We start from the raw sequence: 21,694 nt of genomic DNA, 5'->3' as shown, positions 1-21,694 counted from the left end.
ATGTTTTCAATAAACACAAGAGAGCGTAAGGGAATTACTAAAGAAGGATGTTGTAAATTGACTCCATTTTCCATACCAAAAATTGAGCTCTGGAACCTGATCAGGATGATCCAAACCTTGCGGCCTGCTTGGTCCACGTTAAGTGCTATTTGGCAGCGGGCATTTTGGAGTGACTGTTAGAAAAGGGCAAAAACAAAAACAAAAAAAAAACCCAAAACAAAACCATTATTACCTTCCTTTGCTACTATGTTAGTTGGAAGAACAAAGTACTTACTTCGAAGGATTCAACTAGTGAAAAAATCAGCATCACACGAGTTCTCCAGTTCTCGATGTCTTGCTTTCCTGTTTGATTGTAGAATGAACTAGCAGTCAAAGAAAGGCTGCCTAATTACAGGATGAGCCGGGATTTTTTCAAAAGACCATTGTTCTGACTTAATTAACATGAACTAAAACAGTCCTAAAACAACAGGGCACATTCCCATTAGGATAAATTACTCAGCCCCGGTCAACGCAGCAGAGGAGTCCCCAGAGGAAAATCTGTCACTGCCTTTCCACCTGCACTATGGCTCTTTCTCAAAGGACTCTGCTACAGCTGGGAGCCTCCCTCTGGATGGGGCATCTGTTCCATATTGAATTTGCTCCACTTTGAAAGCTACGGACCATGGATAAAGGGTGAAGAAAACTCCTAAGCAGTCAATTCACCATGGCTAGGCATGGGACATAACAGCTTAGAAGTTAGGGTCATCATGGAACACCCATTCTGGTCTTAAATGTCCCATGTGAATATTTAAAAAGTAGGTCATTGTTTGCTTTGATATCGGGGTAACTGATAGAAAAGGGCTATGTGCTTACCAGGATTCACAGTTGAGCATACTGGTTTGTTCGTTAGGAAGCTGGGTGGTGGAGTGGGCAGGCCTGGCCTTGTCCCTTGGAGGTGAACGCTGCACCACTTCCTGACTTTTTTTTTTTTTTTAAAGATTTTATTTATTTATTTGACAGACAGAGATCACAAGTAGGCAGAGAGGCAAGCAGAGAGAGAGAGGAGGAAGCAGGCTCCCCGCCGCCAAGCAGAGAGCCCGATGCGGGACTCGATCCCAGGACCCTGGGATCACGACCTGAGCCGAAGGCAGAGGCTTAAACCACCGAGCCATCCAGGCGCCCCACTTCCTGACTCTTAAGCCTCGATTTCCCCCCACTTCCTGACTCTTAAGCCTCGATTTCCGTCTCTATAGATGGTGAGCGCAAGGGTACCATCTTACAGGGCTCATGCTCATTTACAAACATCGGCTGCTGTTATGCACATGAGATGAGCTTCTCTCTTGCATGTTAGCACAGATATCCCCCCAAGGTTTGCATCAGCCCCCTGATAATGGACTTGGCACATTTTTCTCTTCAGTGGGCCTCCTTTTCTGACATTCTATATACTAGTATGAACGGGCTAATCAGACCTGAAAAGATCCCACTTGTTTCTCCCAATGAAACTGGGTTTGAAACTAGAGCAATACAAAAACACATTTATTTTTTAGTCGACTGCAATTTTTTTTTAATTTATTTATTTTTTCAGCGTAACAGTATTCGTTGTTAGTCGACTGCAATTTTTAAGCCTTTCTTAGTTTGGTAATAATTTTTCTTTCCCAATTACAAAGCTCAAGATGAGGTGAATAAGTAGTTTCTGCGTCCTAGGAGTAATTCTGTACAGTGCTAAACAAACAGGCCTCTGTCACGTGATGGGGGGAGGAGTGGGTACTAGGGGTTGAAAATCAATCCAAAAAAGATGGGAGATTAATTTATGTCTGAACACTTAGTTACAAGACTAATGAAGCTCAGGGTTGAATGAATTTTTCAAGAATTTATTCTATGAAGAATAGACCAGGTAACAGCCACAGCCATATTACAATTGGGGACCCAAGGCAACTAGTAGAGAAAAGGTCTTTTTCATCACAAAATCAAACTCTACTCCCAGTCCCCAAAGTAAAATATAGTCCCTCTCTCAGGGTTGGTCTTGAGTTTCCAGACCCAGAAGCTCAATATTAATAGCCAGCTCACACTATTTCTAGATAAATTCACCAATACTCCATTCCTGTGAAACACATTTCTGTGCAAGCTGGCAAAAATCAATCTGATAAATTCAGTTTATTGGCCGTTTCCACTTTTCTGTTTCTCGTCTCCATGTAATTACCCTTTGCCCCTACGACACACCCCAAAAGCAAGGAAAACCCAGACCGGATCCTAGCCTTTGGTTTTCCGTGGTCCCCGTACTCTGAGGGCTAGTAGCCTTCATGGAGCTTCACGTGGGAGTAGAATGCTTCTTGATCAGGGAAGGTTTTTCCACAGATGCTGCAAGACCAGCCCTCATCCTCCTTGTGCGAGCGTCGCACATGGCTGTCATGGGCAGCGTGGGATGCAAAGGATTTACCACAGTACTTGCACTTGAAGGGCTTTTCCCCGGAGTGCTGCCTGATGTGCGTGCGGAGGATGCTGGAGGCTGTGAACCTCTGCAGAGAATGAAAAGCAAAAGAAAAGGTAAACTTCCTTCACCGGGACAGCCAACTAGAGCAAGGGCTTAAGTTCACCGTTACCGAGCCTTAGTTCTCTGATGGATGAATCTGGGTCTTAAGGCTACAGAGCAGCACGTCTGGTCAACAGTAGTCACCTTCATAAAAAAGGGCTTGACTGACAGGAGGCTCAGGAGCCTCCATTTCAATCAGAAATCCCAGCGTAGGTGGATACCGGACCACAGCCCAAGAGAAATTGCATTAGGGGAGTGGCTACTCTTGGCCAAGGTCTCTGCATCAATCAGCATCTTACTGATTTTTTTTCTTTTCTACGATTTTATTTTTAGGTAACTCTTTCTACCCTATACAAGGCCTGAACTTACAACTCCAAGATCAAGAGTTGCATGCTCCACTGACTGAGCCAGCCAGGAGCTCCGGTTCCTTTACCCCCTCTTTTTTTTTTTTTTATAACTTAAACTTTCTGAGGGGCACCTGGGTGGCTCAGTTGGTGAAGAATCCGACTCTTGATTTTGCCTCAGGTCATGATCTCAGGATGGTGGGAGCGAGCCCCACATCAGGCTCTGCACTGGGCATGGAGCCTGCTTGGGGTTCTCTGTTCCTCTACAATCCACCCCTCCACCTGGCTCACATGTGCTGGCTCCCTAAAAAACAAGCAAAAACTTGAAACTTTATTATTGGAGATTCTGTGTACCCTTTATGGAGCGTCCCTGAGTGCTTGCTTCTTACACGACTATAGTACAGTGTCATAGCCAGGACGCGGATGTGGGCCATTTGTCAAACGACGCCTCAGGTTGCCCTTTTATTTTTTTTAATTTTATTATTATTTTCAAAAGATTTTATTTATTTATTTGACAGACAGAGATCACTTGTAGGCAGAGAGGCAGGCAGAGAGATTGAGAGGGAAGCAGGCGCCCTGCTGACCAGAGAGCCTGATGCGGGGCTCTATCCCAGGACCCTGAGATCATGACCTGAGCCGAAGGCAGTGGCTTAACCCACTGACCCACCAGGCACCCTAAGGTTGCCCTTTTAGAGCCATACTCATCTCCCCCCACCCACCTCCCACTTTTTTCTTAAGCTGTGGCCGTCACTTATTTGTTCTCCATTTCTACTGTTTTAATCCTTCAAGAATATTACGTTTTGGATTGACTCTTCTCACTCAGCATAATTCTCTGGAGATCCACAGAGGTCTCCATGGATCCAAGTCTCCCCTCCCCTTTTATAAAGGTATTATTTATTTATTTGAGAGGGAGAGTGAGAGAGAGCGAGAATGAGCAGGGAGAGTGGGAGAGGGAGAAGCAGGCTTCCCGCTGAGCAGGGAGCCCAATGCCGGGTTTGATCCCAGGACCCTGGAATCATGACCAGAGCCAAAGGTGGGGCTTAACTGACTTAGCCCTCCAGGCGCTCCCAGTCCAGGCCTGTTTAATTGCTGAATAGTACTCCCTGGTGAGGGTGGGCCCCAGTCTTTTCACTCACTCACTCCTTGATGGACGTCGGGGTTGTTTCTGGTCTGGGTTCTCAAGAACAAAGCTGCGACAAGCATTTGTGTACAGGTAAAGCCTTCACTTCTGAGGTAATTGCCCAGGAGGACAACAGCTGGGTTGTACGGCAGTTAAGAAGTTTCATTTTTACTGCAACTGCCAAACTTTTCCAGAATGGCTGTAACACTAGTACTTTGCTGTTTTTACATCTTTTCTTGGCCACTTCTGTTCTTTCCCCGATTTATAACCCTTCTCCTTATTCATTTCAGTACTATGCTTTGACCTTTGTCACCTTCAGGCAGTATATTAGAGATATAATGACTCCGTTTGGGGGTCCACTGACAGAAATCACCAGGTGGAACTGGTGGCTTCAGATTTGGGGGCTGGGAGAGAAGCACCACACCCTGAGGGGTCTGGACTTGGGTCACTACCTAGGAAGGTGCACAAGCCACACTTGTTTGGAACATGTCAGTCTTCATCAGCTTAAGTAACTGGAGTCTAACCTGGGATGCCAAATAACTCGTTCATGTCCTAAGTGGATTTAGTTCCCCTTCAGAGCATCTCTCGACCCCAGCTGAGCTACAAGTCCAAGGTGGGGATCAGAGTAAGAACTCCAGAAACAGGATGTGTTGTGGGGCTATTTTGACCTTGCTCTGAATATCCTGCTAGACAGAATGTATCCCCCAGGACAGCCTGCCTTTTTCACACAAATTCATGATCACCTCCTCACTCTGCTGGTTCCATCTGGTCTACTTGTGTCTCAGCCTCATTTTCCTGTTCATTATTTCCATTCTATTGAGATGCAATTTCTTCAGCAGTATTGTTTCCCTAAGCCTGGTACACTCAATGTTTTATGCTTCTTTGGGAGGCTTAGATGTCCCCCTAACATGGCCTGCATTTCTTTTATGGCTTTATCATAAAAAATTTAAGTAACTTGACGATAGGATCAGTCTATTCCAGTGCTGTCAAACAGGGGCTTTCTGCAGGGATGGAAACATTCTATGTCCATGCTACCCAGCTTGGTGGTCACTAGCCACATGTGGAGCATGAAACCAAACTACAGAATTTTCCATTTCATTTCATTCTTATTAAATAGCCACATATGTTTAATGGCTAAGTACTGGACAGTTCAGATGCTTATCCTCAAAATAAGACATGAAGTGGGGCACCTGGGTGGCTCAGAGGGTTAAGCATCTGCCTTCAGCTCAGGTCATGGTCTCAGGGTCCTGGGATCGAGCCCCACGTTGGGCTCTCTGCTTGGCAGGGAGCCTGTTTCTCCCTCTCTCTTTGCCTGCCTCTCTGTCTACTTGTGATCTCTCTCTCTCTGTCAAATAAATAAATAAATAAAGGAAAAAAAAAAAAAAAGATGTGAGGTATTTTGGTAATATTTCTCTAAGGCATGGTCAAACTACAGTTCTATTCCAGAAACCCCTAACCACTTAATTGTCTCTTCATTTTTAATCACTCAGTATTCTGTATAATGTACATTAGATTCCACTTGGGCAATGTTGGTCTAGAATGTTGAGAGCCTGTGCTCTTACATACTATGTAATCACGTCTGCCATCATCAAGTTTCCCTATAAATTTGGGGTGTATTATTATTATTATTATTTTTAATTTTGTTCGGGACACCTAGGTGGCTCAGTCGTTAAGCATCTGCCTTCGGCTCAGGTCATGATCTCAGGGTCCTGGGATTGAGTCCCGCATCGGGCTCCCTGCTCAGCGGGGAGCCTGCTTCTCCCTCTCTCTCTGCCTGCCTCTGCCTATCTGTGATCTCCGTATGTCAAATAAATAAATAAAATCTTTTTAAAAAAAAGTAAATAAATAAAATCTTAAAAGAAAATAGGGGTGCCTGGGTGGCTCAGTGGGTTAAGCCTCTGCCTTTGGCTCAGGTCATGATCTCAGCGTCCTGGGATCAAGCCCCGCATTGGGCTCTCTGCTCAGCAGGGAGCCTATTTCCTCCTCTCTCTGCCTCCTTCTCTCCCTACTTGTGATCTCTGTCTGTCAAATAAATAAATAAAATCTTAAAAAAAATAAAATAAAACTTGGTTTGTTTGTTTATTTAAGTACTCTCTACATCCAATGTGGGGCTTGAATTTCACAACTCTGAGATTGAGTCTCATGCTCTACCGACTGAGCCATCCCAGAGACGTTGGGGGTATATTTCATGACACATGTCTTAAATGCCAATTTCGTAACAGGAGGTCGTATCTGACCATCTTAAGCAAACTGGAGCTTTTTTTAGGGGTGGAAATGGGGATGGGACTGATAATGGACTAACCAAGAACTCCTTATAAGCCAGGCTTTATGCTTCAAGTTCTTATCCATGAACATCCAAACAGGGCTCAAGGCAGATCCCTTGGAAGAAGGTTCCATTTACCTTTGTACAATATACACACTGGTATGGTCTGTCTCCAGAGTGGACTCTTGTATGTTTGTTCAGGCTGGAAGACTGAGAGAAACATTTCCCACACGTAGAACACTAAGGTGTAAAAGAAACATACAGTTAAAATCACGTCTTCATTTTACCATTATGTTTATCTGGGAGTAAGAGGTGAAATATTGTTATGGCTATAGGCAAAGGTTATAGAACTCAGGCTGAGGGGTCTAATTAGGGCAGCAGAAAGACTACCCAGGGCTATGCTGACGATTCTGGAAGTATGGGTTCTGGTCAGATGCTTTAGTTAATACTGCAAAAAGAACAGCTCAAATCTCAAGTCTAAATACATAATTTGAAAAATAAGATTAGGGGACTGACTCTCTGAGAATGAGGACAAAAAAAATTAAAAGTTAAGCACAGGGAGGTAGATTCAACCTGATTATCTGGCCAAACAGAGTTCCAGGAGAGAACAAAGATCTAGAAGACAGATAATAACCAAAGAATGAACAGAAAATTCCTGTCAAGTTTAGGACTTGTGCCTTCAAACGGAAACAGTACTTTGTACTTCACTGATTACAAAACAGGAAAAAAAGGAAAAGACATCCAACCTGACATGTTCTGTTAAAACTTCAGAATTCCAAAGATAAAGAACAATTTCCACAAAGAGGAAAACCAGTTACTTATAAACAGATAAGAAACAAATTGCCATCAAATGATAAAATAGAAAGATGCTTGAAGGTTTTTGAAAAGTTTTCTACCTAAAACTTTGTATCTAGTCAAACTATCAAAAATATATGCAAGTAAAATGTCCTCAAAAGAAGGGGCGTCTCTGTGGCTCAGTCGGTTAAGTGTCCAACTCTTGATCTCAGCTCAGGTCTTGATCTCAGGGTTTTGAGTTCAAGCCCTGCACTGAGCTCCACGCTGAGCATGCAGCCCACAGAAAAGACAAAAAAGACTCAAAATTTTTTCACTATGTACCTTTAAAAACAATTATTTGAAGATATACCTCAGTATTACAAAAAGGAAATCAAGAAAGCGGAAGAGTGGAATAAAAAAAAAAAACCAGTGGAACTAATTTAGAAAGGTGATGATAGCTGTCTGAAGATGACAGTTCACAGGCCTAGCAAGCAACAGGTTCAAATGTGAGTAGTTCCCTGCAGAATGCTTTCAACGACAATGTATCATTACACAATTAGGAAACTACATTTTCCACTTGGAATTAGAAATCCTAGCAAAAACAAAAAGCTTAGAAGTCAAAACCAAAAAACAAAGAAAGTTAAAATCTGGCATAATTTTGAGCAATTGATGGAATATAAGAAACAATGATTTTTGGAAAAACAAGCTTTTCTCCACTGGTCAGGAATTTCACGTTGGAGAGGACTGACATTCTAAATTCCTGGATAAACTTTTGGGACTCGTTGTTATGAACTATAGGGATTTCCTCTGACAGTTTTGTGGTCTTCGTTAATTTTGCTTGACCAGTCATCTGAAAAGGAGGCAGGTACATTTAGGTTTTAAATGCTGGAAACAGGGGTGATAATACAGGGCTTTCCACTGCTGGTTATGCACCCACCATCTTCTGACATTTTTGTCAGTCAATCTTTTTCTCTTTCATGAAGAAACTGAATGTTTTTGTTTTTTGTTTAATGATTTATCTTAGTTTCTGCATGTCTGCTTCACTGGAGACCCCCCCCCCCCCCGCCTTTTTTCAAGTTAAATGTTTTGTTTCGGGCTTCTGGAAATGAAATATATTTCACCACCTTAAAAGCTAAGCACCAAATTTAGTATAAAATGAAGAAAACTAAAAGAGCATAAAAAATGTTTGGCAGTAAAAATAAGAAACAGAGGTGCCATGAGAAACTCCACTTGAGATGCTCAGAATGCAACTAGACATACGCTACATGAGCTCAGGACAGAATTCTTGGATAGAAGTCCATACTCATGTGAAATGCTATGTATAGTCAAGATATATATATTTTAAAGGTTTTATTTATTTATTTGAGACAGAGAGAGAACAGAGGGAGAGTCAAAGGGAGAAGCAGACTCCCCGCTAACCAGGGAGCCCGCTGTGGGGCTCCATCCCAGGACCCTGAGATCATGACACCTGAGCGACCAAGCCACCCAGATGTCTAACCAACGCCCCCCTCCCACCTGCCGCCTCCCGCCAAGTCATGATAAAAGACAAGACCACTCGAGAAAGAAGATCACTAAAGAACTCTCCGGAACACGAAGGACAAGGGACTCATCTTCTTGTATTGCCAATTTAATATGATTATTCCTGAGGTGCCTGGGTGGCTCAGTCATTAAGTGTCTGTCTCTGGCTCAGGTCATCATGATCCCCGTAGTTCTGGGACTCAGCCCCGCGTTGGGCTCTCTGCTTAGAAGAAAACCTGTTTCTCCCTCTCCCTCTCCCCCTGCTTGTGTTCACTCTCTCGCTGTCTCTCTGTCAAAACAAAACAAAACAAAACAAAATAAACCCTTAAAAAAAATAAATAAAATGATTATTCCCCCACTCTACCATAAAACTGGCTCCTTGCTTCACTCTTCCCAGCTTCCACGCCTTCCTTGTCATCCCTGTCATCTACGGACAGCCTGGTCTACGGTCCCCCAGTTTCAAAGATGGCAGCATCTGAGTACAACTTCTCCCCTCAAACCCCGACCCAAGACTACCACTGTCTCCAGAGTTTAAGCGAAGGACCCAGTCAACATTTTAGCAGAAATATCTTGATGGAGCTCTGATGACCTTCAAGAAGCCCTTCAGCTTCTACTTTCTTAACCAACACCCTTTGATCTAGCCGCAGCAAGTCTGACAAATATCCCAGCGGTGTACAACCCCTCAGGTTAGGATCACTTGCTGTGCTAACTGGGAAAGAAAACGCTACCAATGAAAATTATGGCATACCACCCCTTGTTAAACACATTCGGTTTCCGAAAACATACACTTCAGAAACATAAAAATCTAGAACTGATAAACTATGGCTTGTAAAATAGTATTACAAAAGCACGTGGCAATAGACCTATTTTCCAAGGACACATGTGGACAGATCACGGGACAAATACAGAGCTGAGAAAATATAGTTAAAACGTTTAATCCGCGTTATTAATTAAGATGCACATTAAAGCAAGATACCATTTCTTTTACCAAAATGGCGGCATGGAAAGCCAATGGTCGGTAGGAGACCCCGTGTTGCCTCCTTCATGGCAAGGCTCACCGTCTGCATTATAAACCCACATCTTCCCCAGAAAGCTGTTCACCTCTCCATTCGAGCCTTCAAATTATACACAGTCTATGACCCAGTTTTTCTACTTCTAGGAATCTATCCCAAGGAAGTCAAACAGGGAAAATTGTGATGATTTCTATGGAATATCGTTCACTGCAGACACACTGGGGGGAAATCCGCAGGTCCGGCGACCTAAGTGAAGGCCCATCCATGTCACACACTGATGCAGTCATTCCTAAGTTTATAAATTACTCATGATGTAGTGTTAAGTCAGAAAAGCAGCTTCATCGTAACCACAAGTATATTAAAAATACATGTATGTTTACATAAACACATCAAAAAAAAAATTACACCTTAAATGTCTTCATGTGGGGCATAGCCTATCAGGTGGCCTGCTGCGTTCTTTCCAAATTTTATTTACCAAGCATACATTCTCTTCTCATGTTAAAAAGTAAAAACTGGTGGGGTGCCTGGGTGGCTCAGCGGGTTAAAGCCTCTGCCTTCAGCTCGGGTCATGGTCCCGGGGTCCTGGGATCGAGCCCCGCATCGGGCTCTCTGCTTGGCTGGGAGCCTGCTTCCTCCTCTCTCTCTCTCTGCCTGCCTCTCTGCCTACTTGTGGTCTCTATCTGTCAAATAAATAAATCTTTAAAAAAAAAAAAAAAAAGTAAAAACTGGAAATAAAAAAACTAAACATTGACTTTAGTGAAAGTGAAAATTGCTCTTGACTTTGTTCTTTTTTTTTTTTAAAGATTTTATTTATTTATTTGACACAGAGAGAGAGATGATCACAAGCAGGCAGAGAGAGATGGGGGATGCAGGTTCCCGGCTGAGCAGAGAGCCCGATTCGGGGCTCGATCCCAGGGCCCTGAGACCATGACCCGAGCTGAAGGCAGAGGCTTAATCCTCTGAGCCACCCATGTGCCCTCTTGACTTTGTTTTTAATTGTTCTCCCAAAATGACAGCAGTTGGAGGCATTACTTGGTGTTTTTCCATTTGTGTGTGAGCATCATGTGTGGCCTACATAATAAACCATTTCAAATGGTATCACTCTATACATATTCTGCAACTTGTTTTGGCTTAATAAGCAAACCAAAATTTATACAACCAGTTGTGTTGATGAACACATGGTATCTCACTTTTTACTGTCAGAATTCTGGAGTGTAATTTTTTCCCTTTTTCCTATCAATGGGTGAGAAATAATTTCACTGTCAATACTTCAAAAGTTCATAGAATTCTGGTTAAGTATGTGCTTTTCTATAGGAAGTGGGATTTGGAGGGGTCTGGGGTGGCGTGGATATCTTCCTAGATCTAGACCACCAAGGGGCTGTTAAAAACTAATTGTAGCGGCACCTGGGTGGCTCAGTGGGTTAATCCTCTGCCTACAGCTCAGGTCATGATCTCAGGGTCCTGGGATTGAGCCCCGCATCAGACTCTCCGCTCAGCAGGGAGCCTGCTTCCTCCTCTCTCTCTCTGCCTGCCTCTCTGCCTACCTGTGATCTATCAAATAAATAAATAAACTCTTTAAAAAAAAAATAGAACTAATTGTATTACATGTCTTTTAATGAGCAAAAAGGAATTCTTAGATTATTGTAAAGATACTCAAACTTTACATAATGCCATGATTGTTTGGGATTCTTCTGGAAGTGTAGCTGTGAATGGGAGGTGGTGCAAAAGGGCAATTTTATGAAAACCACTCTCAGATTTCTAAAGAACAAGACTGGGACTCTGGAGTCACTCAGGTGGTAGCCTCATCAGCTAGTCCTGACAGGGCCGGGAGTCAAACCCACGTCTGTCTGCACCCAGGTCCCATCCTTTCTTCTAGATTAAGTCCAAAGGTCACTTGTACTTTTTTTGTACCAAGCCTGGCAGTGTGACCAGCTATCTGGAATGGCAGAAAATGGCTCCCTATTGCCATTATTGCTTTTCTTCCTGACAAAATCCTCAGCGTGCCACAAAGGCCTTCCATTTCCTGAGCCATGCCCTTGCTTCATGTTTGTCTATAATTGTCAATATGCCTGCACAGATAATGGAACAAAATGCAGTTACCTAAAAGCATGTATAGGCTCCATCCCACCTGGAATGCCTCAACCCTCCCCTATCCCCGACTAACCCTGCCTTGGATATAAATCAGACACCCACTGTCCTTCTAGACTTAGCTCAAGACCACCCCCTTTTTCTGTGCCCCTCTCTACCTGTGCATCTGTCCCAGCACTCTGCCATGGCGCTAGCTCACGTCTGCCCTTCAAGGCACCGTTCCCTCACAGGCCCTGTGTCATCAGGCACTGTGTCCTAGCAGCTCAGACCTGGGGGGAGGGGGGACCCTCGGTGTGGACTCAGGGGTCTGAGGAAGGAGCACGGAAGCCAAGGGAGTCATGGGCCACCCACCATTCCCCACCCTCCTTCTTACCTTGTGAGGCCGGTGCTTCTCATGGACGTGAAGGACATGGATCCGGAGCCGGTCCCGCTTCTCAAAGGATCGTTTGCAGAGATTGCAGGGGAATTTCCTGTCACCCTTGTCCACACAGGGGGTGTACTTCAGATGCTTATCTCTGTAATATTTGTAGGTAAATACTTTTCCACATCTTTCACATCTGTAGCCTTCTGCAGCCTCTGTCAAACACAGGGGAATAAGGGCCCGTGGCTTAGTCAGTTCCCGTCCCTCATTCTTAACTTCCTCTAAAAGGATTTTTAAAAACTTTCTGACAAACAATTTTAGACATATGCTAAAGTCAAAATAATGGAATAATGAACCCTCATGGACTCAACACCAAGCTTTCACAATGACCAACTCAGAGCTAATTTTGCTTTCATTTGTATCACTTGCCTCCATGACTATTTCAACACTAATAATCATTTAGGCTCATAAATACCTCAAACTGCAATCTTTTAAAGATAATACTTTTTAAAAAAGTAGTAACCATATTGTCATACCTAAGCAATTAACTCTTACTCCTTAAAGAAATACATGTGTACATACAAGTTTAATTATTTTCCAATCAGTTCAATTTCGGATTCAAAGTCTTTTTGTTGTCTGTGTTTGCTATGTTTGTTCAATCTCTTAATTTGTAGGTTCTCCTTCCCTTTTGTTCCCTGAAATGTATCTGCTGAAGCCCTGCCTCCAGCCCTATTTAAGTGCACTTCAACCTTTACAGTTCCTTTTTTTCTTTTTTTAAGATTTATTTATTTGAGAGGAGAGAGAGAGCAAGCGTATAAGCAGGGGGAGAGGCAGAAGCAGATTCCCCTGCTGAGCAGGGAGCCCAATGAAGCTGGCTCAATCCCAGGACCCTGAGATGACCTGAGCAGATGCTTAGAAGGCAGACACTTAACCACTTAAGGGACTGAGCCACCCAGGTGCCCCACCCAACCCTACAGTTCTTCTTCTTCTTTGTTTTTTTTTAAATATTTTATTTATTTGGCAGAGAAAGAAGGAACACAAGCAGGGGCAGTGGGAGAGCGAGAAGCAGGCTTTCCACTGAGCAGGGAGCACAATGCGGGACTCAATCCCAGAACTCTGGGATCATGACCTGAGCTCAAGGCAGATGCTTAATGACTGAACCACCCAGGCACCCCATCAACCCTACAGTTCTTAAACACACTTTTGACTGGACTGGCACGTGTTGGGAAGTTAGGTTAACATACCAAACATACGTAGTGTGTCCCTTTCAGATCAGGCTAAGCTCTAAATTCAGAGCAGTTCACCTTGGTCAATGGTGACCAGACAATGATGGACACCAACAGCTTACTTCCAAGACTTCACAAGGGCTGTTCCCACATTCACAAAGTCTTAGGTACCTGTTTAGCTTGCCGTTTACCTCCCTGAACTTCTGGAAAGGATTCCAGAGCTAGAACCAAAATGCAGGGAGTAAGGGTGACCATTATCTTGCCTTCTCTTATGTTCAGAGGGTTATCATGATGATTAATTTAATCCTATCACTTATTGAGCTCTTACCAATATGAGTGATACTATCGCTGAGTGATAGACTTAAGACCCAGAAAGGTAAATCTGTTTTTATCAATGGAGGAGGGAGGGGGAGAGAGGTTAGAGAGGGTTCAGCCAGACTCTAGCAAGGGAGGCCCCAGGTTCAGGGGTGTCTATTGTTGGGGGAGGGGAGAGGACTGGGGCCACCTACAAAAGCATCCCTGCTGAGGACACTCTGGATTCCGGAGGATCAAGTGGCTTTGACTGTGAATGCATCACTGAGACCCCATTGTCTGGCCCCAGGGAGGGAGAGAAGAGCCAGCAGTAAGTATATGCAGGAGTCTGTAGATGGAAATCTTCTTAGCACCAGGACTGCAGGGAAGCTATCCATCAGGGGCTTTGTTAGTTGATAACTACATCCCAGGCACGTTTAACAGGTGGCTAAGGAAATAAACCATTCATTAAGTAAATAACCAGGAAGGCAACCGCCAACCCCAGGACTATCCATTGCCTGGGATGTCTATCACTTTCATTGAGGTGCTAATCCGCTCAGAATTCCCTTGCTGAGATGGTTTTAGATCAGAGCTAGCATTTTTATTGGTCAAAAATGCCGGGCCTTCCTGTTCCAGCAGTGGGAAGAGAGGGTCTACAAGATAGGGATCAGTAATATTACAATTTAAAGCACTAAAGCACAGCAAAATTCAGAATCAAGGTTCAATATTGAGCGTGCAGAAGAACCGCTTAGGCAAAAAAAGGACAAGCCACCCTTACGAATTAGTGCTCCGCTGCCTACATTTTCTGCTCAGGTCTTTGGAAATTTAACTTAACCTAATGATTTCATCCTGTTCCCTTTTTTTCTTTCTTCCCCGTCCCGCCCCATGTCCCACCTTGGTCAACTACTCTTTTTAGCCAAGGGGTTTCCCAATATTGACAATGATGCTTCCTGCCCCACCACACACAGTTCAGAGTTCCGTAACAATTAAGAGCCCTCTTCACATTCCACACCTCCATCCCCCAAAACACACACTCTGCAGGCCTGCATACTCAAGTAACCCGCCCACATAGGGTCCAGACTCTTCCCTCCCACTCAAGACCTGAAAAGGTGAAGTTCCCAACAATCCTCACCAAAAGCCTTTGAGGAAAACGGTTCTTTTGAGACGAGAGAGGAATTTTCATTTTTCTTTCCTTTTTAAACTTACCCCAAACCACTTCACAATAGAAACCAAATGAATTCATCCATAATTCTTTCCAATGAATTAAATTGTTTACCAAGTTCCTTCCACATGTTGTCCCAAATACATATTATTCAACCCCATTTACTATCCTAAGCCTTCATCCCTGTTCCTGTTTACCAGATGAGGATTTCTGATTTCTGCATATTAGTCTATATGTTCATATATCATCATTTGCATAAGAATTTTTCCGCTATTGAGCATTTAGGTTGTTTGTTATTATTTTTTTTTTAAAGATTTTATTCATTTATTTGACAGACAGAGATCACAAATAGGCAGAGAGACAGGCAGAGAGAGAGGAGGAAGCAGGCTCCCTGCGAGCAAAGAGCCCAATGCAGGGCTCGATCCCAGGACCCTGAGATCATGACCTGAGCCCAAGGCAGCGGCTTAATCCATTGAGCCACCCAGGCGCCCCAAGGTTGTTTGTTAATTTTCACTAATAGGGATGGTGCCATAATAAAAATCCTCACAGACAAAAGGTTTCCCTTCTGGACTATTTTCTGAAGACAAATTATGGGAAGAGTACTCTTGAGAAATCAAAAGTCATGATCACTGTAACAGCTGACTGTAGTTTGTAGGTTATCAAGCATGGACTTTCCTCAAACCCATTTTTCACTTTTGTTTCGAAAACAGTACACTTTGGAAGTGACCACAAAGGTTACTTGTTTTGGTGCTAAGTAAGAAACTGTGAGGTCCACAGACTTCAGAGAGTCCCACAATCTCACCACCACCCCCGACTTTATCCCCATGCCATTCACATGTTGGGGGTAGCAGGAAGATGGCTTATCAAAACAACTTTGACAGGCCCTCATTATTTGGACTCTTGAAACAAGAGGCTGTTCATCATTCACTTCCTAAGCCCCGTGAGCATGTCTTTTCTTTGGCTTCACTATTCCCCAAACTTGGATTGCCTTCCCTCTCCCAGCCCAACACCATCTCATCCCTAAGAGCTTTTCCTGTGTTGTTCCTGATGTCTTCTGCTTTCATTCAATATACACTGGGATCCAGAAGGGGATATTAAGGTATTTAGGATTATTTTCTGCTCTGAAGGGTCTCGGTTTACAAGGGAGATCTGCATGCATACAATCACGTAGTGTGTGATGAAAGCAATTCACTTTTCCTTTTTAACTTGTTGCTTATTGCATTTATTATAACATAAGGTGGGCTTCCACAGTATTACACACATATAGTAATTTGCATTTATCTCATACAACCTACTAGATCAAAGATTCAGCTTTTGTGTATGCAAAAATCAGATAAAAATGCAAATTCCAGAGGCTCACTCCAGGGAGTGGGTTTCTGGTCCTCTAGCTCTTTGCTGCTCACATGTGGTCCAGGGGCCAACCGCATCAGCCTCCCCTGGAAACTTGATAGAAATGCGAAGTATCTTGGGTCCCAGGCCTGACTGAGAATCTGCATCTTTCCAAGATTCCCAGATTCTCAAATCCACATTAAAATTTGAGAGCAAGAGTCTAGCTCAATGCTTCCCAAAGGCGACTAAAATCCACAGTAAGAAAAACATTTTCTCTTTGAGACTCAGCACACACACACGCACGCACACACACACACACACACACACACACACACACACATCTCCACTGGAAACAAAAACTTCACCAAAACAATGCCTGCTCATACTTCAGATTCCCACCGACAATTTCTATTCTACTTTATTCTAGTTCCTTTATGTATTTTTCCTTTAAAGATGATCTAAAACACTAAATTGATTTCCCACCACATTAAGATACTGCAACCCCCATTTGGAAAGCCCTGCTCTGGATAGAGCTTTGATGGAGTCATCGGCTGTATCAGTCTGAGCAGAAATGAACCAGAAACTGGCTCACCTAGGCAAGAGGTTGCATCCATTTATTTTGCTTCAATTTTTTTCTCCAGAAGGAGGTGAAGGGGGGAAAATAAAAGGTATCCTTGTGAATAGAAGTAGCTTCAGCAGCTTTGGAAAGATGAAGGCATTTTCCTCCAGCTGGGTAGTGCCCCCTGGTTAGAGACACCCTCACTTACGTTTCCCCGGCAGCATTATTAGCCTCTGATGGGGAGGAGCTCCACAGGTTAGCAGACACGCTGTTGGCGCAGGTGGGGTGGGGTGGTGGTGTTTCATGTTCAGAAAAGAGCCAAGTCCTTTTACCAGAAGAGCCTCACTGGGAAAGGCAAAGGTGTGCACTCACCTTCAGAGGGCCCAGGCGCCTGCTTCCCCTGTTCTGTGACTTGAAGGCTCACAGGAATGTCCAGAAACTTTTCATAGCAGTCTCCGTACCACACAAGGAGCTCTTGGTTCGGGCAGATCTCCTTGCAGCTCTCATAAAAGATCTGCCCTTGACATTGCACTGCAACTAGGTTCTGCTCCTTGGGGAAACGGGCACAGTTGACATAGGACATCCAGTTCCCTGCACCTCCTTTGCCATCTATAAAGTGGCTCAAATGACCATCTTCAAAGATCTAAATAAAATAAAACAAAGTTTAAAATGCACTCCCCCCAACCTATAAAGTAAAATTACTTACTAAAAATTTATAGTCCAAATCTCATGCATGAGTCCACTAGATATATTTATTATTTATTAGTATTAAGCCAAAATAGAATTATTAGCTTAAGAATATCTCTATAGGTGCTGTGACATTATTTTTTTTTTTTTTAAGATTTTACTTATTTGATAGAGAGACACAGCGAGACAGGGAACACAAGCAGGGGAAGCGGGAGAGGGAGAAGCAGGCTTCCTGCCAAGCTCCCTGCTTGATGCAGGGCTTGTTCCCAAGGCCCTGGGATCATGACCTGAGCGGAAGGCAGAAGCCTAAGGACTGAGCCACCCAGGCGCCCCTGCTGTGGCATTTTTTAAAGATTCTTACTCTCATCACTTGCTTAATTTCCAAATTTCTGTAGCGAGTATGTTAATTCCATAAGCAGAGAAAAGGGGACCAAGAGAAGGCTGCATTTAATTCCCAACTTAAAGACAACCAATTAGTTTTGTTCTTTATCCCCACCTAGTTGTCATGCATATTAGCAGAGCCATATTTTAACTCTTTCTCTGCTGTGGGCAATTCCACCAGCTCCAGTGTTTTGTTATTATAAGCAACTTTGTGATTAACATCTTCCACATACTCCGAATTTCAGATTACCTTAATCAACCATATTCCTAGAAGTAGAAAATCAAGGTCAAGGGGAGGGATCGGATATATTGACTGGAATCCTACTAGCATGTCCCAAACAGAATCAAGAGCTATCAGATTTTCAAAATCTACAGCTAATTTCATAGGCAAATGATATCACAAATTTAAAAATGTGTTTTTATTCTCTTTGGCCTATTCTCAGCACACTGTGTATAACCTCTAAAGCATCTGGTGTTGCCTATAAATATAGACAAATACTAATTCTTTGAATATATATTTCATTGCTCCTCTTCCACAAAACACCAAGAATGCATGCAGAGGTGTTATCTTGGTGGAATGAGCATCTGCCTTTCCTTCTCTTCATCTTGCAAAATGGACAGTTGGGACAGCTCGGACAGCAAGAGCATACCCTCTCCCAGAGGGCTAGAAGCCAACACTGTTCCCTACACAGTGTCAGTTCCCACTTTGTCAACCCGCCAGAAACATAATTTCATTTACCTCCCACATCAGAGAATTGTCTCCATGCGTCTTGACTTCACTGGCGTTGACCACTTTACCTTGAAAGGGCCCAAACCTGACTCCTTTAGCAACGAGGCTGCTGCAGAACACGCCAAAATGCAGCAGGTCACCGAACATTGTCTGCTTGAGGCAGAGACCTAGCGGAAAGCCAAGGTAGGAAAGCCAGTGAAGAAACTGTATTCCTTCAGGGACAGAAATCCAGGCAAGAAGCCCTGCCTACCTTCTGGTAGCTGAAGGGAGTCTTTATCCAGAGTTTGACAAAGAGAATCAGATCCTAGAAAAAAGGGTTAAATTTTATTTTTCTTTCTTTCTTTTTTTTTAATATTTTATTTATTTGACAGAGAGAAATCACAAGTAGGCAGAGAGGCAGGCAGAGAGAGAGGAGGAAGCAGGCTCCCCGCGGAGCAGAGAGCCCAATGCGGGGCTGGATCCCAGGACCCTGGGATCATGACCTGAGCCAAAGGCAGAGGCTTTAACCCACTGAGCCACCCAGGCACCCCTAATTTTATTTTTCATAAGGTGTTTCCCTCCCTACTTCTTGGAGGTAACCATTATCCTTTTTATTTTTCCTGCTCCTTTTACATAAAATTTCTCCTTTGAGACTGAGAACAACCCTTGCAAAGTTATGTAATTAACCCCATTCTGCATATTTAAATAACTTGAGAATCAGAGATAATGCTGGGACTAAGGTCAAGCTAGATGGTGAGGCTGCGACTCCAAGGCTCTCAAAAGAGATACCCGGTACATCCTGGTAGAATCTGATCCCAGCTGACAAGTCCACTGTGTGTGAACCATGTGTCTCCTGACCCTCAGCTTCTGCTAAAACCAACCTTGGGAATCATGCATTTAGGCAAGTAGAGCCTCAGAAGTGAGCCGGGCGTCCCCAAGCTCCATACTCTTGATGAGAAATATATACACTTAGCCACCAGACTTGGGACAGTCTCAGATCCACCTTGACGCCCTACTTTCCCACTCCTGCTCCCACCTCTATTCCCAGCCAATCTGACTCCCTCCCAATATGACCACCTTTACCAGAGCCGTCTGTGGGGACCAGGAAGCCGGAAATTGCATGGTGCAGCGGGGTGGAGTGCTCCACGCTGGGAATGACCCCGAACAGAACTAAGTGCAGGTCCTCCTGGGTGAAGTGGTAACGGTGAGACGACTTTCCTTGTTGGCTCGGGAGTTTGGAACCCTCTTCAGACCGCTTGCTGGGGGAGCAAGGTAATAACTGGGGCGTCTTCAGCCCCTCCGGCAACAAGGAAGCATTTGCAGCCGACGGCGGAATTAAAATCTCAGGTCCACAACACTGGCCACTGTCGCTTCGGCCACCAACGTGTCCCAAGTCTTCACTGGTGGCGCCTGTATACTCGTGGCTGCTGTTGAAGCGAGGCACCTCTCTGGGGAGGTGGGGTACTGGGTACCACGGAGGTAGCTTGCTGTACCAGGGCAGATCGTAGAGCGGCTCCCTCTGCAGGGCCAGGCTGGAGCTCAGTAAGGGAGGCGCCGGCCGGAAGGCGAAGGCGGGCAAAGCGTGGGATGCAGACACTGCGGCCTCCAGCTGCGGAAAAGGTTGGAAGTCTTCCTCCGCAGCGGTTAGCATGTTCCCATAGTGGCCATAGGGCGGGAAAGGCATGTAGTAGGCGTCCAGGTGTTGAGGGGTGCGTTGGAGCCTCTCGGGCGCGTAGCACACCTTGTCCTGGGGTCCAGCTTCACCCGGTGGCCGCAGAGCCATCCCCCGAAACAGCGCGCCGCGCGTCTGCGGAAAAGCAAGCGCAGCTGAGGGGCGCGGGGCGCGGCGGCCCCGCTGCCACTTGCCTACCCTCCACCATCCAAGCTAGCTCCGGGTCCAAGGGAATCTCTTAAAGCTCCCAATTCGATCCCGCAAGCCCTACCCCGACAAACATGGCAAAACAAAACTGCAATGCAAACACACAAAACCCCAAACGGAAAACCTTCCGGGATCTTGCTCGACTCCAAGTTCCCGGTAAGTGTCGCTTTTGCCTTCCCTCCCCAAGCACACCTTGCCCAAGCACAGCTGGTTTCCAACAACCCATTCTCTACTACCGAACCCAAACCCGGCTCCTGCAAAATCCTTTTCAAGTTCCCTCTTCCGCCCGCTCCTCCGCTCAACAAAACTCTTTTACAGAGTGGGTCGGAGCCCCCGGGCCCTCCCACTCCAGGGGACCGGAGCCGAGCGCGAGGCCTTACTGGGCTTTGGGGCAGGCGGCTGCTCCAGGAGCTCCAGGGTACCCAGAGGCGAAGGCAGGGCCAAGGGCCCCCGGGAGGTTCGCCCAGAGAGACGCGCTCCTGGAGCCAAGGGCAGGTCCGGAAGGACCCTCCTTGAGCACAGGGTCTGACCCCGCGGACCCACGGGCCGCGTTGCAGCGACGAGGAGGGCGCCACCTTGGGCTCTCCTCAGAACTCCGCAGCCAGCGCCGGGTTTGCCACGTGGGCCGAGTCTCGCCACATTCCCCAAGTCCCTCCAGGAACCCTGGTCACCCCACCTCGGGGGTTAGGGCGCCTGGGGTCATAGACAAGGATGAGCTTCAGGCCAGGTGGGAGAGAAGCCTCGGCAGCCACCGCCCCACCCCGAAAGGATAGCGTTTTAATGGACACGAGTTCACCAAGGCTGAGGAAGGGAGCCCCTTCAGGGCCGGCGGGTCTCGAGGGCAAGATCAATGAGCCCAATAAGGAAACCCAGCGGGGTCATGACTCAGAAATTAAAGAACACGGGGTCAGGAGAAGAGGTCAGCCACGACGTAGGCATCTGCGTCTCCTCCTGAGCCCCGAAAAGCGCTCGACTCCTGCCCTCCGCCGACCGCAAAGGTATGCCACTTGGGGCTTGCAAGCCACTTAAGGAGTGAAAGCCCCAAGCGGGCAAAACGGCCACCCAGGACGAACTCCGCCAGCGCCTGCTTCCTGCGCTTCCCCACCGCCCAGGCGGACGACGGCCCCGGGCCACCGCGGCACCCCAGCCCGGCACCCACCTTTTAGAGCGCCGCCACTGGGTGGGCGCCTCCAGGACCCTGACGGTGGCGCGGACTCCGCACCGGCAGGCTTTGGGCGGGCCGGGAGGGTCGAGCGGGGCGTTTAAGAGGGCAGCGGACGGGCGGAGCCGCGGGGCATAGAGAGGGCGAGGGTGGGGAAGGGACGCGGCCCACGCAGGTCCTCAGTCCGTCTCCTCCCCGCCCACCGCAGCTATTGGCCGACGCTCCCTTTAGCCCTCCAGTCCCCAGGGGGTCGCGCATTTAACTCCTCAGGTCTCCAACCCCTCCCCGTACCCTGCGGAGAGCGCTCGCCGTCCGCCTT

General features: G+C 45.7%; 1 protein-coding gene across 1 annotated transcript; it reads right to left on the bottom strand.

The window, feature by feature from the left end:
* Window positions 1-2,267: 2,267 nt before the first annotated feature.
* PRDM14 (PR/SET domain 14) lies at window positions 2,268-20,117 on the bottom strand. Its single transcript, XM_045998072.1, has 7 exons — window positions 19,418-20,117; window positions 18,606-18,659; window positions 18,365-18,522; window positions 16,930-17,200; window positions 12,003-12,205; window positions 6,375-6,476; window positions 2,268-2,495 (listed from the first exon to the last, which is right to left on the bottom strand). Exons 1-7 carry the CDS (start codon window positions 20,115-20,117, stop codon window positions 2,268-2,270), a joined length of 1,716 nt encoding a protein of 571 aa, XP_045854028.1.
* Window positions 20,118-21,694: the final 1,577 nt, after the last annotated feature.

The sequence above is a fragment of the Meles meles genome, chromosome 1, assembly GCF_922984935.1.
Source record: "Meles meles chromosome 1, mMelMel3.1 paternal haplotype, whole genome shotgun sequence".
In the NCBI taxonomy this organism is placed as follows: Eukaryota; Metazoa; Chordata; class Mammalia; order Carnivora; family Mustelidae; genus Meles; species Meles meles.
This window is presented reverse-complemented; position numbering and strand designations above follow the sequence as displayed.